Raw genomic sequence first — 16,850 nt, 5'->3', positions numbered from 1 at the left:
TAGTAGATTTAAAACTATTACCCTTGTGGAAAAATTCCGTAGCAGTCTTGAATCATGCGAATGCCAGTGCAGTTTTTCTCAAGCCTGTCTATTCACGCAATACTAGACGGGCGCTACACGGATGCTGTCTAGTTTTTCTACGTGTTTGATTCTAACTTTCCTACTGTCTAGTCCCAGTCTTGGCGCTATGTAGGAGTTCGTGACGAATTTGATTCATTCAGATTTTAGGTAGCTATAGATAAAATCATAGCTTGAACTTTAAAAAATTACAAAAGTGAATTCAGAAAATAATAATATTTGAATGAAAGATTTATGAAATTACAATACATAATTGCATAAATGCTCAAGTAATATATAAATAGACACTATTACATATTTAAGGTGTTTATAATAATTATAATATTTATAATGCCACGTATTATATTTATAATATTCCAGAAAATCAAATTTCAACAGAAATAATTTATTGTAATTATTTATTGATTGTTTAAATGAAAATTAAGCCTAAAGTATTAAGTGTTCAAAATAATAATCAATAATTATTCAGTAACCAAATCGCAAATATAATGAAAAAAGCTCATTATTTTAAATGATTTATTCACTTATAAAGCAGTTTGAATGTTAAAAATTGTTCGTGTTTTATTAAAATAAATATTACGATGTAATGAATGGAAATTCATATCTGATAAGAATCATAATTTTTTGAAAACTTTAAGATGGCTGAGTGTGTTAAGGCCACTGGACAGTAAGCCTGCAGCGCGCCAGTCTCAACTCAAGACGGACTAACCAAAAACAGTACAGCGCCACGAAATTTTTTCACACGGTTAACCCATAAAGGACACTTGGGGTTCACTATGACCCACGGGCTTTCCGATTTTTTCCCGATTTTCTGCGTTTGTTTTTCAAGTATTTTGATCTAGTCAGGTTCTGAAGAATTTTTTTCTATTTTGTTTTATTTCAATATCATTCATGAATTTTTTTGACAAGAATATATGGAGGTGTATCATTAAAGTGTTAATCGATCATTATAAAAAAAAATATATTTATCTGCAAATACGTGTAGTTAAGATGGAAGAATTAAAAAAGAAGTTATTTCATTACTTATGAAAGTATTTTTTTCAAGAATTAAATTTCATAATTTTGTTTATTATGTACTATTATAAGCACAAATTGAAATTTACAATTAGCCATGTTTTATGATCTAGTTAATCATTCACCTTGAATCACGGACATAAATATCTGCAAGATTAAAAAAGAGCTGCGAGAATTGCAGCAGTATATGTAAATTTTGTATAAAAGTTTAAAAGGTATATACGGATGACAATTGAGGGAATGGGTCTTGAAGAATTTGTGCCTAAGATTTCCTGGCGCGAAGCACCTTCTGCTGATCACAAATAAAATTTTGAACCATGCTGCATTTCGTGAACCATCCTTTTGTTTTTCGCGAAAGTGGCCTGTTTACCCGGCAGTTTTCCTCTTCCAAAAGAAGGAAATTGTTAGTCCTGCCCAAACATCCCAGACAGATGTATGTCGAATCTGTTGAGTTAAATATACAATTTTTTTTACGTTTTTCAGATTTTCAACGAGTTCGATGTGCAAATTCTAACAGTTTTTACCGTTTAATGTTTTGAAAATTTGAACCGATTCAAGCATTTAAATATACGTCTTGCTCTTTTATTTTCGGAGATATTGAGTCAATATCCCGAGATAATAAGTTTGTGAATATCGGTAAACAAAGTTTGATGTAAAAAAGTTAACCAGATCCATGAAAATCGGTCGAGCATGCTGACAATATTTTGTACAAAAATAAATATATGTTTTGGAGATATGGATATCCTGAATGAGAAAGAAAGTTTAGAGGAAATGAAATTTTTTGAGGTGTAACAGACTGCCTTTTTCGCTTTTTCCTTACTATTAAGAGTAATTGAATGTGATTATTTGTATATTAAATTAAAAAATCAATGAAATAAATTATTTTGGTAAATAAACTAACCTAATTACATCACCAAAACTACGTATGTAAAGAAAAAGTTTGAAAAGTTTTAGGTTCGGATGGCACTGATATTTTACTTCAAATGAATTAGATTTTTCATTTGAATGATTAAGAAACGTTTAAGAAGAAAAGTATTACTTTATTACTTGTAGAAGGTCAGAAAATTATAAAAATTAAAAGAATATGCTGCATAGGGGTCAAGTACAGGAAATCATTAAATTCATGAAAATTTTCAATTATTAAAGTACATTTCGTACTTCATATTGAAATAATCATTCTGATTTTCATTTGACCTCAGAAAATTATTTATAAAGACTGTTTTCAAGTTTTTCCTGCGGTTCGCAAATAAAGCGTTGAATAAGTTTTATGTTTCCCGCTTAATGTCGTTTTAAAAATGGAGATCGCTGTACGAATGCCTACGGGCCATATGATTGGTACACTTTTTCTTAGTTGCGCATGGCGAGACCATATCTTCTTGGATCATGGGGATAACCTAACTGACCCAGCCTGAATATTATATAAAGTTTGTTGTAACTTTCTTTTATGACGTATATCGTAAAACGGAGTTAGAAATCGTATTCTGACCATTTCCACTCGTGATAAGTTTAATTTCTCACAATCTAAATCAGGTTGTAGAGTTCATTAAATTTAGCTTAATTGTTGTGAATTAATAGAATGTTTCGGCCTGCATCAAACTTCGATAAATTACTTGGTAATAGTCATTATCATTTCAATTAATAGTTTACTAGTAATGTTTCTGTTTCTGGTTAGATTATAGAATAGCTGGTACAACCCCTTCATTTCATGGAAAATTTTTTTTCCTAAGTCAAAGTATTGAAACATGAAATTGAAGTAATTTTTTTAAAGTTGGAAAAGGGGTTGAGGTTCTTTAGGATTTGAAACGACCCTTTCTTTAACAACTCTAGCAACTCTTTTTTTGTTGTAATTAAAATGGTTTATATGAACAAAACAAACAGCAAAATATGTCATGATATGTAAATAAAAGTTTAAATTACACTTTTTTATAACTTTTTAACTTGCCGGGACACAATGTTTGACACAATATAATAATGCAATTAATAATAATTTTGATGCGTTCTTTTAACAAATCACTTTGAATTTACTTCAATTTCATGTTCCAACATTCTATAATTTAACCATGTTTCTATATATGTTTTATTGTATTTGAATAATTTTCCTTTAGACAAAGCGACAAGTCATTTACTTCTTGAACCAGATTGGCCGTCCATTTTACAAATTTGCGATCTTGTACGCCAAGGAGATGCTCAGTACGTATTTTGGAAATTATTTATTACTTCACATACCCTCCATTAATCTCATTAGACTGTTAATTAATGTCAATATAATCAGTCGATACCCTATAGCGTGACCGGCTTGAGACCATCTGCAGGTTCGATTTGAATGATTTAGTCTCGGAGATAGTCAGAGAGAGATTTGGGTCATTTTCAAGGTTCTTTTAAGAGTGCTGCGACGGTAATATAATGGTTCTTTTATATTCGTCACGTACTGGGCGGGCAGAGAATTATTAACAATTTTTTTTTTAATTGGTGAATTTTCTCATTATACTTATTTATAATTATAACTTATGTACTAATATGCAATTTTGGAGTTGAATTAAAAAAATGTTGTCTTTTTGGGGGAATATCATTCGATTAACGATAAACGTATTAATTGCAATTTTTAACATTCAAAAAAAAAAACGTTAGATATTTGAAATCATCGAAACCCGAAGATTCCGAATTATTATGTTTTAGGCTGTTAACTTTAAAATGAACAAAAATCTGTTTATAAATTTTAATCCAAAAGCTTAACAAAGTACCCTTGAGCCTCCAGACCATTTAAACGAGCTACCTGGAGATTTAAATATATGTACCTGAGTACCTGCGGAGAATTTTTCAGAGCTTCTCAGACCCTTGAGAGTCTTTAGCATATACTCTTGAGATTTATATCGGCAGGGTATCTAATGGTGGCGTCGAAATATATTTTTTACGTGAAAAATAATCAGACATCAATGAAATGAAATTTGAGTACACTGCAATAGTAATTTCGTGGGGAATTTTATCATTTTCCTATTAGGATTGTCATTTTTTAATTTAAGGGTGACAGTGCGTACGGTGGTAAGTGTTAAATTTCGGAAATTTGTTTTATTGACTTACAGTAATGTGTGGAAATAGGTAAAATACTAAATTGAAATTCATAAAACCGTCATTGCCGTCTAGAGTGTGTTCTTCTTAGTCAGATTTATAAGGAAACCTCACCAGCAAGGTAAAATATTAATAAACTATTAATAAAATATTAATCAAAGGTAAAAAATGTAAGGAGACCATCATTTTGTCAATGTCACCCTGGTAATCGATTTCTCATTTTTATCCTTAAATTTGCTGTTTCTTTCCGCCTATTCTTTCCATCATTTCATAGAGCCCGATGCCTGAGTGTATCCTACCGATAGAAATGTCTAAATATTCACTGAAGATTCTCAGGCTCAGAGAAGCTTCAGAGCATATTCTCCGCAGGCACTCAGGTAGATATTTTTAAAGATCGAGGTAGCTCATTTGAATGGTCTAAATGTTTTAAAATGTCCTTTTCGAAATTGAAACAAGAATCCGATCATAAATAACAATCAGAGAGGCTATCTCAATATAGTAGCCAATACTCTCTAAGGGTCCTTTGTAAAGCTTTCGGATTAGAATTTAGAAATAGTTTCTTTTTAAATTTAAAAGTTAACAGCCTAAAACATCATAATTCGGAATCTACGGGCTTCGATTATTTCAGAAATCAAACTTTTTTTTAGATATTTAAAATTGGAATGAATATAACGTATCTCGTAAATCGAATGAGACACGCCAAAACAAACAGAATTTTTTAACTCAACTCCAAAATAGTAGATAGATAAACGTTTATTTTTCGGCCGGCTGGCATTAACAAATTGACTTGATTACACTTCCATTTTTTACAGAATTTTCTTATAACTACCTCTTAAGAATTAACATCTATCTATACCTTATATCTAATCCGCACGTTTTTATAGCCTAGCCTTCCTCGCACGTATGTAGCTATTTTCTCGCTATGCCTTGCATTGCCAAACTCTGTCTCCGTGGCTAACACCTAATACTTATCTACCATTTACAATATTTACAGTTTCCGTACACCTAATTCCTCTCCTATTTACAATCTTTCCTTCTCCATTCCTCTTCCTCCTTCTTTCTCTTCTCCTCCATCTTACCCAACACCCTCTTCACCCATACTACTGTCCATTTGCGCCCCCCCCTCCCCCATACAACAATACCTCCATGTTTATCTCACTCGTTTCCTCTTCTTCACACTCCTCCAACCAGTGCTCAACTTTTGCATCCCCTTCCCGCACAATTTACACATTCTCTTTTCTGTAGAAAGCCAGAACCTAATGAAATTCTCCATGCAACCGCATCTCATACTCGCTATAAGTTCCTGACTTCCTTTCTCACACAAATATTGCACTCTCTACCTTGGCATAATCCACAAATAGTTCCCGTTAAACCTTGACTCCCTTATTCTCTCCTCTCCTTCTGTCTTCTCTTTCTTCATGCCATTCTTTTGAACAAACTCATAACTTGCTTCCTTCCTCATGCATCCATCTCACTTCATCCATCTGCAATCCATTCGTTCTAAAATACCTTTTCCTTTCCACTTCCATCTTCGCACCCCTACGTCTGTTTTCCTTCTCCCACCAACACTCCCTAACCAGCTTACTTCTCCCCTCTTCCAAAAACTTCTCATATTTACACGCTCGACTCCCCGTTATAATCCCTAGACTCGTTCTTCTCGTCTCCCTCTTGATACTATAGTTCGGCGTGTTCCTTGCCAACCCCCCTGTCCACTTTACGTGCCTCTCCTGTATCCTATTTACCTCCTCGCTTACCTTCCACCTCCACTCCGTAAAATAAGACACTCCTCACTGGCACATGAAACAATTTCATTCTCCTTCCAAAATTATCTGCGAACAACCTCTTCCCCAGCTCCCACACATGCCTCATCACCACATTTGCCCTTCTCGCCCTCTCTTTGATATGACCATCCACGCACCCATTCCTCCGAAACAGGAAGCCCAAGCACACAAACTCTTTCATCACCTGTACCGCTTTTCCCTTCCACTTCCACTCCTCTTTCTTATCTCTCCCATCTCCTCCCCTGGACACAATAACCTTTGACTTGTCCGCATTTAGCTCTAACCTATTTTTCTCCAAGTATTTTTTCAACCTTTCCATCATCTCCTTTAAAGCCTATTCGCTCTTTGCTAGCAGCACTATGTCATCTGCATATGCGACTGACCATATCCTGGCTCCTCGTACCCTAACTCCTCCTACCACTCCGACCGCTAGCTTATTTCCCATATCCGCGATTAAAATGCCAAAAACCGTTGGGTTAAGCGAGCACCCTTGCCTCAACACCCTATCCATACAGAAACCCTAAGAGATTTCCTTCTCTCCTCTCACCCTATCTTTCGTCTCCTTATACAGGGTGATTTTTTTAACTTGAAACTTTCAAATATCTCGAAAAATAGGCACTTTATGAAAAAATGTTATTAATCAAAATTTAATCACTCTGAGGAGTGCATACACTGATGTTAAAATGGCTTCCCCCACACCGCCCCTGGGGGTGGGGACAAGTTCGAGGTATTAAATGGGAACCCCTATTTTTTATTGCATATTCGGATTCTTTGAATACAAATTCGTATGATTTGTCTAAAACATTTTTCTCGTTCCGCGATAGATGGCGCTGTAATCTACGAAATTCAATTTTTCTCCATTTTACTGTTACTGAGAATGCACGCTTATGATTCTGCAATACATTAATAATAAAAAATACACCATTTTCATTGTGACAGGACTGACCACAGAAAAAAAGAATTTTTCAAATCGCTACAGAATCGTTGAACGAGTGCAATAAAACCTTGTACATAAAAAAATACATCGCGACGAATATAGGTAGAACCTCCTTCTTTTTAAAGTCGTTTAACAATAAGGGCAATAGAGCTTCAGATCTCTTTGGTAATTATTATTTTAAAAAACATGCCAAAACGTATGTCCGTTCTTGAGAAGTTATTATTAAGTAATACGTTTACATTAACAGTGTTTCTTGAATATTCCTAAATTTTAGCTCTGGCATTATTATAGATTCAGGTCAGCGGAGGCTATCGAAACATTACGAAAGTGTTTACTTTTTCCTTTCCTTAAATACAGTAAATTAGAAAAAATACATTTAAGATAAAACTCATGTTAATTGGATCAAAGATTATTCGGAATACTACTTTACAATGGAGTATCTAACCGCATGAGAAAAAATTGAAATGGTTCTGGTGTATGGAAAAGCTGGAAAAAATCTTGATAATGCTGTCAATATCTACACTCAGCGTTTTCCAAATAGAATTGTGTCACGTGCTTCAGTTTAACGTACTATTACAAAATTTACTATCGATGGAAGTGTTCAACCTAAGAAAAAGACAGGTCCGTTAAGCTGACAGGACCACATTGCAAAAATGAATTGAAAACCTATAGGGAATTTAGGGCTCATTTAGGGCTAATTTAATGCCCCATTGCCAAATTTAATGCTCTTTATTTAAACGAAAAAACCGGTGGTCATGCTAGCTTAACGTTAAGCTAGCAGGACCACAAAGAGAAAAAAACGACTTAGGCATTATTTCTTTCCACAATAATTTAGGGCTCACTTAATGTCCTATTGCCAAATTTGAAGGTACGTATTTTTTTTTTAAAAACCTGTGGTTCTGCTATCTTAACGTTAAGTTAGCAGGACCACAAAGAGAAAAAAACTACTTAGGCATTGTTTCTTTCCACAATAATTTAGGGCTCACTTAATGTCCTATTGCCAAATTTGAAGGTACGCATTTAAAAAAAAAAACCTCTGGTTCTGCTATCTTAACGTTAAGCTAGCAGGACCACAAAGAGAAAAAAAACAACTTAGGCATTATTTCTTTCCACGATAATTTAGGGCTCATTTTGGGCTCACTTAATGTCCTATTGCCAAATTTTAAGGTACGCATTTAAAAAAAAAACCTGTGGTTCTACTATCTTAACGTTAAGCTAGCAGGACCACAAAGAGAAAAAAACGACTTGGGCATTATTTCTTTCCACAACAATTTAGGGCTCACTTAATGTCCTATTGCCAAATTTGAAGGTACGCATTTTTTTTTTAAACCTGTGGTTCTGCTATCTTAACGTTAAGTTAGCAGAACCACAGGTTTTTTTTTTGGAAAGAAATAATGCCTTAGTAGTTTTTTTCTCTTTGTGGTCCTGCTAACTTAACGTTAAGATAGCAGAACCACAGGTTTTTTTTAAAATGCGTACCTTCAAATTTGGCAATAGGACATTAAATTAGCCCTAAATTATTGTGGAAAGAAATAATGCCTAAGTCGTTTTTTTCTCTTTGCGGCCCTGATAACTTAACGTTAAAATAGCAGAACCACAGGTTTTTTTTTAAAAATGCGTACCTTCAAATTTGGCAAAAGGACATTAAGTGAGCCTTAAATGAGCCCTAAATTATTGTGGAAAGAAATAATGCCTAAGTCGTTTTTTTCTCTTTGTGGTCCTGCTAGCTTAACGTTAAGATAGCAGAACCACAGGTTTTTTTTTTTAAAATGCGTACCTTCAAATTTGGCAATAGGGCATTAAGTGAGCCCTAAAGGAGCCCTAAATTATTGTGGAAACAAATAATGCCTAAGTCGTTTCTTTCTCTGTGTTGTCCTGCTAGCTTAACGTTAAGCTAGCGTAACCATCGGTTTTTTTGTTTAAATAAAGAGCATTAAATTTAGCAATGGGGCATTAAATTAGCCCTTAATGAGCCCTAAATTCCCTATAGGTTTTCAGTTCATTTTTGCAATGTGGTCCTGACAGCTTAACGGACCTGAAAAAGACCCTTACAACAGCAGTCACTAGAGAAAATAATGAAATTGCTGTATTAGCTGCAGTGGCCAATAATCTTCACGTTAGTACGCGGAGGAATTGCTCGTGATTCCGTAATGTATTATTGTCGGACGAGTCGTCTTTTACGAACCATGGAATAGTGAATTGACACAACATGCACTACTGGAGTTGAAAATCCGCAGTGGCTTTGTGAAGTCGAATACCAGCGTCCATGGACTGTCAACGTATGTTGTGGAATAATTGGCAACAAACTGATCGGTCCCCAGATTATCGGAGGCAGCTTAAATAGTCCAAAATATCAAGACATTTTGGAAAATGAACTGCCAATTGCCAATATTCCTTAAAGACTTGAGCTTAGAAATACGGCAGAACTTGTGGTTTCAACATGATGATTGTCCGGCACACTATTCTGCGGTAGCACGAGATGTTCTTGACAGGCGCGAATCCAGAGAAGGGCTTTGGGCGGGGGCAGAAAAATTACCCTCCCACTCAAAAGGAAGGTTAATAATAATTTTAAAGTTATTCTTCTCCCGGTTCAAATCCGGGCTGAGGCAGATTTTTTCTTGTTCTTAAAAAATTATTTGTATGAGAAAATCGTTTTAACGAATCTAAACTTGTATTATTTATAAATCAGCCGAAAAACCTACCAAATCTTGTATTCAGATCTTTAAAAATCTACATTTTCTATTAAATTTTTTGGAATCTTTACATTATTATTTTTACAGTTTTGGAAATTTTTAAGAATCTTTTTAAATATTCTCTTGAAATTAATTTTTCAAAATAAAAAATTATTGTCAATTTTGTAAGGAATCTAAATACATTTTTTAAATATTTTGAAACCTTTCAAAATGCTTGAAAAGCTTCTAAATTTTTTTGATTGAAATCTTAAAAAATCTACATTTTGTTACCAATTTTTTGACATCCTTTAAATTTTTAACTTATTTTTTAACTTGTTCGAAAATTTTAAATATCTCTTAAACTTATTCCTCTTTTTTTCAAATTCATAACTATTCAATTGTTATTTTTTTATAAAAATTTGCTATTGTTTTGAAATATTCATAAATATTCAGCTGAAATTAATTTTTCGAAATAAAAAAATCATTTTGTATTTTACCGGGAATCCTAAGACAATTTTTTTACTATATTAACATCTTTCATAATCCTTAAAAGCTTCACAATTTTAATTAAAAATTAGAAGTATTTCCTCAACTAACTCGCATTTGTCTCTACATGAATACATTTTTATCTGTTATTCACACATCAAAATTCAACATTTTCACTTATAAATAAAATTTTTTTGAACAGAACAATAAAATTAACATTTTGACGTTCTGAGTTTGAGTTTAGCTCTCTGAAATTTTAACGATTCAAGGCTTTATGTTTCAAACAATTTAGTTTCGAATTGTTTAGTTCTTAATATTCCATTTTAAATAAACACTCAAACATTGCTGACTTTTAAAAAATTGCTTTTTTTTCTTAATTAAAAATGTTTAAATTGAAAAGGTTTAAAATGGTATATTTTCTACTGAAACAACAGAATGTTTATAAATTTACAGTCGGGAGTTTACGTTTCATTATCTACTAAGGCTTTTAAATAGAAGTAGTTCAATTTTTATCGTCAAAATATGTAAATTGTTTAATTTTAACTGATTTAGAATCACCCCATTATTATATATTCTGGGTTGAGACCGTCACAGCCCCTGACGCTTGGGTAATCCCGTTGCGTCCCCTTATAAGCCTTAAGCAGTGGACTTTCCTCAAGCCCTATCTTATGTCTGTGGTACCGGAGGTTTCCATGTCATATAAACATTTCTGTTAGGATTTTGACTTCCTTCCTCCCGAGCTCAAGAATTTCTTTTGCTCGATGAGGGTTTAGCTTTGAGCCTCAGAGTGTTTTAGCCTGTCTGCAGCCAGAGACCGCATCCCACTCATTCTGATGTTCCTCGGTCAGCCAACTGTTAATATCTTCAGTGACCGACCTACTGGAAATGCCTACAACTGGCTCAAGTCTAGTAAAATTTTCCTTTGTTGCTAGCTTTGGTAACCTGTCCGATATTTCATTGCCCCTGATGCCACTGTGTCCAGGGATCCAGAGCAGAGTGACTCGGTTTTCTGCCGCTAGCTTATTTAGTGCCTCAAAGCACTCCCATATTAGCAGCGACGTAGTCGTCATTCCATTCAGAGCCGTGATAGCAGCCCTGCTATTTGAGCAGATACGAATGTTTCTTTTCCCGCCGTACTCCATTGCCTTATAGGCGCACTGGAGCAAGGCCATAATCTCAGATTGTAGAGCTGTTGCGTAGGACCCCATCGCAATTGTGAAGCCCATTCCGTTCCTTCTACGGTATACACCTGCTCCAGCGTTCTCTTTGTTCCTGGAGCCATCTGTAAACCAGTTGTCTCCGTTACTGGGCAAGTGGACATTTTGTCTCTGGGCATGCTCAGTGTCGGCCTCTTCGTGATGTCGATTAGTATCCGCATAACTGTCGAGATACTGCTATCGTTTACCATATTTAGTCTCCAGGCCGCCTTCGCAGCCGCAGCTTTTATGGTGAGATGGAGGGGCTCCAATCGTATTAATGCCCGCAGGGTCATCGTGGGTGTCTACTTCGAGGCACCAGTGTTACCTCTCAGAATTAGTCCCCTGATTCTTTCCAGTCGGGACTTCACAATAGAAAGTTCAACGCTGGTCCACCAGACGACTGCCGCATAGGCTAGTCTGGGTCGCAAGATCGTTGTGTAGATCCACACAAGTGTCTCCGGTTTCAAGACCCAGCTTTTCCCTATGGCTCTTTTACAGAGCCAAAGAGTCGCTACTAGCTTCTTGCACTTGTTTTCCAAGTGCTCGTTCCATGACAGCTTCTTATTCAGGATGACACCTAGATGACACGCTCAGAGCAAAAGCGAACTAAAAAAAAAGAAAGTTGCGGAAAAGAGAAGTAAAAATACGGGAGAACAAAAACGACCTAAGAATTAGCGATAGGTACAAACGACACAAAAATGAAGGGAGAAGATTCCCCCCACTTTGCTGCTGCGAAGACCAGCCTCGTGTAAAGCCGAAAATGCGCGAAAATGAACCGAGCTCGCCCGACTTCACGAATGACGATCTAATCAGCTGCTCCTCAAATTTATTCTGGTTTTAAAATCCTGAGTTACCATAGAATCATTACATTTGTTGCGAAGAGGAGAATATTTCCACCATATAATCGAATTTTTTACTAAAATGCAAAAATTTTAACGGAAAATGGAATGTTTAATCTTTATCTAAACAAATCATATCATATCAACAGAAAAGACAAAATAAATTCTTGTCAACCAAAACAGATGCTTTTTGAAACACGAAGAATAATTTAATAAAAAAAAACATGAACGTTTAATAATTGTAAGCAGTCCATTTTTAAGCAAAAAAAAAATTAACACAATAGTTCAATCTTTAACGAAAAAATATATAAATTTTCCACTAGAAAAGATACATTTTAATTCAAAAATGATACAGTTCAAATTTTAGAAAATTTTTTTCAACCAATAAGAGTCGAATTTTTAATAAAGGTGTTAAATGATCAACTAAAAGAATGAATTTTTTAATAGAATAGATGAATTTTCAAACAAGAATGATAGTTTTCTGCTATAAAATAAGAATTTTCAACTGAAAAAAAATAAATTGTAATAAAAAAATTAACAAAATTCTCAAATTTTTAACTTAAAAATTAATATTCAAACTAAAAAAATAAGTATTTAACCAAACATGTAATAGTTCATTTTCAGTTTAAAAAATTTACAACTGAAAAATATAATTTTTAACAAAAAATTTAGTAGTTGAATTTCAAATTCGGGAATTTAATTTTGAATAAAACGAAAACAATCGAATTTACTACAGATTAGAAGTTTGAACAAAAAAGTTAATATAAAAATAACAAGAATAATATTCTATAAATGAGTTGGATTTTTATCTATATACTTACTTGAATTTGAATAAAAAAAGATAAATTTTTAACAAAAAATGGAATTAATACATGTTCAGTAAAAAAAATTAATGAAAAAGCAAACAAATTAATTTTAAAATGGAAAGAAGAATTTTCAAAACAAATCAATTTTTGCTAAAAAGCCGAAAATTCCACTAAAATGAAATTCTCTTTCAACCAAAAAACAATGAATTTTTAATCAAGAAAAATAATTTTCAAACAAATATTTTTCTAAAAAAGACGTAGTTTCAAACAAATTAATTTGCAAAAAACGAATTATCCATAAAATAGGTGAACGTTCAACAATGAATGCCATCGCAATGTTTTCAATCAAAAAAATAATTTAAAAGTTACGAATTTACCAAAAAAATTTAACCAGATAGTTGAATTTTTTGACTAAAAAAGATTTTTCAACCAGGAAGGGAATAGTTTAATTTTCGGAAAAAAAATTCTTAACAAAATCATCACTATTTTTTACCAAAAATATCAGTTTTCAAACAAGAAGGAAAAGTTTCTACCAAAAAGACGAACTTTCAACTAAAAAAAAACACTTTTTAATTGAAAATTCCATTTTATGATCAAGGTTTCAGTGGAAAAAATTAAAATTTAACACAAGAATAACATATAAAACAAAATTTTTAACCAAAATGTTTATTCTCTTTCTGTAAAAAAAAGTTTAAATAAGTAGATCAAAAATCATCATTCTATCGACAAAAAACGATTTCACTACATTAGTCGACAACATAAAAATGAATTTTAATGTTTATTAAAAACAATTGTTCTCGTTATTCGTCTCAAATTCGAACTGAATTATTAATAGAAACAAATGATAAGGTCTAACTCTTTTTTATTGAATACATTTCTTTTTAGTTTAAAACTTCTAGCATTATATTTTTCTGATTGAGGTTTCATCTTTTTTTCTTGAAAATTTTTTTGTTTTGTTTAAAATGAACTTTTGTGTTAGAAATTTATATATTTGGTTTGAAATTCAACAGTTTTGCAAAAAAATTAGCTCTTCTGTTAAAGCACTTCATTTTGACATACAAATTTTTTTAAATGTTGATATTTTTTTCTTTTTGGACTTAAAAAGCCTTTTTGGTTGAAAATTGATTTTTTGAACTGAAAATTAAACTATGTAGTTAAAAAATCGCCTTGATTGATCGGAAATTATCCTTCTCGTTTGAAAATTTACCTATTTTTATTAAAAATTCAGTTCTTGGGTTGTAAATTCCACTCTTTCGATGGAAATTAATTTTGTGTTGGAAAATTCATGTATTTTGTTGAATATTTGTCTTTTTTATAAGAATATTATTCTTTATGTTGAAAAGCAAACTATTTTGTTGAAAAGTCAATTTTAACTATTCCATTTTTGGTTAAATACTTATTTTTTAGATTGAAATTTATGTCTAAAGTTGAACATTGCTTTCGTGTTTGCTTCAAAATTCATCGTTTTTAGAGAAAATTAATTTCATTGGTAGAAAATTCATCTTGTTATTAGAATATTATTCTTGTTGTTTGTACATTTACTTCTGTGTTTAAAAATTTAACTGTTTTGTTTTAAATTCGAGTGTTTTTGGTATTGTTTAAAACTGATTTTTTAAATTGAAAATTTAACGTTTTATTTATGGTTTAAAATTTATATTTGACTTTAAAAATTAAGTTTTTATTGATAATTCAACTATTTTGTTGAGAATATGATTGTTTTTGGGCTGAAAAAAAATTCAACTGAGAACTTAATCGTATAATTTTTTGTTAAAAATTTATCTTTTCTAGTTGAAAATTGAACTATTTGATTGAAAATTTGTTGTTTTTTTTTTGCTTGAAAATTCACCGTTTTCAGTTCAAAATTCATCTATTTTGGAATTAAATTATTCTTCTTATTTGAAAATTAATCTATTTTGGTTAAAAATTCTTTTTTTTGTTGTTGTTGATAATTGAAATATTTTGTTGAAAATTCAAGTTTTTACTGAAAATTAATTTTTTATACTGAACCCTGAAATGTATCATATTCAATTGAAATTTTTTTTAATTTGAAACTTGAACAATTTTTCTGAGTTTTTTTGCTAGAATATTGAATTTTATCAGTTGAAAATTAATTTTTTTGTAGAGAATTATTCTTATTTTAAAAAAATTCATCTATTTTAATCAAGAATCCATTTCTTTCGTTGAAAAGCCTGAATTGTATACTAAAAAAGGCATTTTTAATAAAGTACATGAACTTTGCACAAAAGAAATTTATTTTCCACCAAGTCTAATTTTCTATATAAAGATTAATGTTTAATCATAGTTAAATTTTCGACAAAAAAGATTCATTTTCTTATTGAAAATGCTTTAAATTATTGAAATTCATTGACAATTATTTTTAATATTTTAAAAATACCCAAAAATATTTCAAATCCTTTAAAATCTCATACTAAATTATTGAGATCAATGGAGAATTCCTTGGAATCTATTGAAATATCCTAAGATATATCAAATCCTTTAAAATCTAATATTAAATTACTGTAATCAATTGAAAATTCCTTGGAACCTTTTAAAATACTCTCAAATATTGCAATAACTTCCAAATATTTTGACATACTCTGAGCTTTTTTTAAGATTTTTAAAGTACTACTTTAAAATTCTTTGAAATTCCTTAAAATTATGAAAATAAGATGAAAATTCCTTGACATCTTTTAAAACATCCTAAAATATTTAAAATCCTTCAAACTTTCTTGAAATCTCTTGAAATTTGTAAAAGCTTCAGATTGAAATTGATAAAACAGAAAAATTTCAAACTTTAAATATTGAAATGTTTGAAGATTAGAGTTCTGAAAATGGAATCAATAAAAATTCAAAACTTTCAAAATTCCATTTTCAACTTTAACTCGAGTAATTTCTATTAAAAATTTAATTTAATAGTTTAACTAATCTAAAAACATTAAAATTTTTAACATTTTGAAATTTTTCTGTTTTCTAAATTTTAGTGTGAAATAATTTAATTTAGAGATTGCCCAATTGAAAAACGTACGTTTAAATTATGAACGCTTTCATTTTAATCATGATTATTAATTTTTTTTTAAATAAACTTAAAAATTTACAATTCAAAATTTGAAGACTTGTATGCCATCTAGTTGAAAATTATTGTTATTGAATAGTTGAACATTTCTGAAAATTAAATTTCGAAAGCTTTAAATTTTTATTGGTCCCATTTTCAAAACTCTAATCTACAAACATTTTAATATTTAACGTTTTGAAACTTTTCTCTTTTTTAAAGTTCAATCTGAAGCTTTACAAAATTTCAAAAGATTTTAAATATTTGAGGATGTTTTAAAAGATGTCAAGGAATTTCCAATTTATTTTTATAATTTACAGGAATTTTAAAGAATTACAAATTTTTAGAAGGGTTATTTAAAAAAATTCAAAAGTACTTTAAAATTTTTTTAAAAAAGTTCAATGTATGTCAAAAAATTTAGAAAAAATTGCAATATTTGAGAGTATTTAAAAATGTTCCAAGGAATTTCCAATAGATTACGGTATTTTAATATGAGATTTTGAAAGATTTGTTATATTTTAGGATATTTTGATAGATTCCAAGGAATTTTTCGTTGATTGGAATAATTTAGCATAACATTTTAAAGGATTTGAAAATATCTTAGGGTATTTTTAAAATTGCAAGGAATTTTAAAAAACTTGAAAAAATTTCAAGAGATTTTAAAGGATTTTTAAATATTTGAGGATTATTAACTATTTTGTACAAAATTCTGTTTGTTTTGCCTAAAAAAAATTTTTAACTACAAGAAAATTAATATTTTTTGTCGAAAATTTAACAATGATTAAACATTAATTTGTTGTATAGAAAATTAGTCTTGGTGAAAAATAAATTTCTTTTGTGCAAAATTCATGTATTTTATTAAAAATGCCAACTAGTCATTAATATGAACATAAGATTTTATAATTATAATATTAACATTGATA

General features: G+C 31.1%; 1 protein-coding gene across 3 annotated transcripts in view; it reads left to right on the top strand.

The window, feature by feature from the left end:
* Positions 1-2,558: 2,558 nt before the first annotated feature.
* Positions 2,559-16,850, top strand: part of LOC117171802 (hepatocyte growth factor-regulated tyrosine kinase substrate) — a 191,032-nt gene continuing 176,740 nt past the window's right edge. The window contains exons 1-2 of one of the 3 annotated variants that reach the window (XM_033359418.1): positions 2,559-2,705; positions 3,198-3,282. In XM_033359418.1, the coding sequence (XP_033215309.1) occupies positions 2,669-2,705; positions 3,198-3,282 (122 nt within the window). In that variant the 5' untranslated portion in view covers positions 2,559-2,668. Of the gene's footprint in view, positions 2,706-3,196; positions 3,283-16,850 lie in introns of those variants that run through there. The other 2 variants (XR_004466922.1, XM_033359419.1) reach the window with 2 other exon arrangements.

Source organism: Belonocnema kinseyi, chromosome 4 (genome assembly GCF_010883055.1).
Source record: "Belonocnema kinseyi isolate 2016_QV_RU_SX_M_011 chromosome 4, B_treatae_v1, whole genome shotgun sequence".
NCBI classification, from domain to species: Eukaryota; Metazoa; Arthropoda; class Insecta; order Hymenoptera; family Cynipidae; genus Belonocnema; species Belonocnema kinseyi.
Note: the sequence above shows the minus strand (reverse complement) of the source record. Positions and strands in the feature narration are given on the sequence as shown.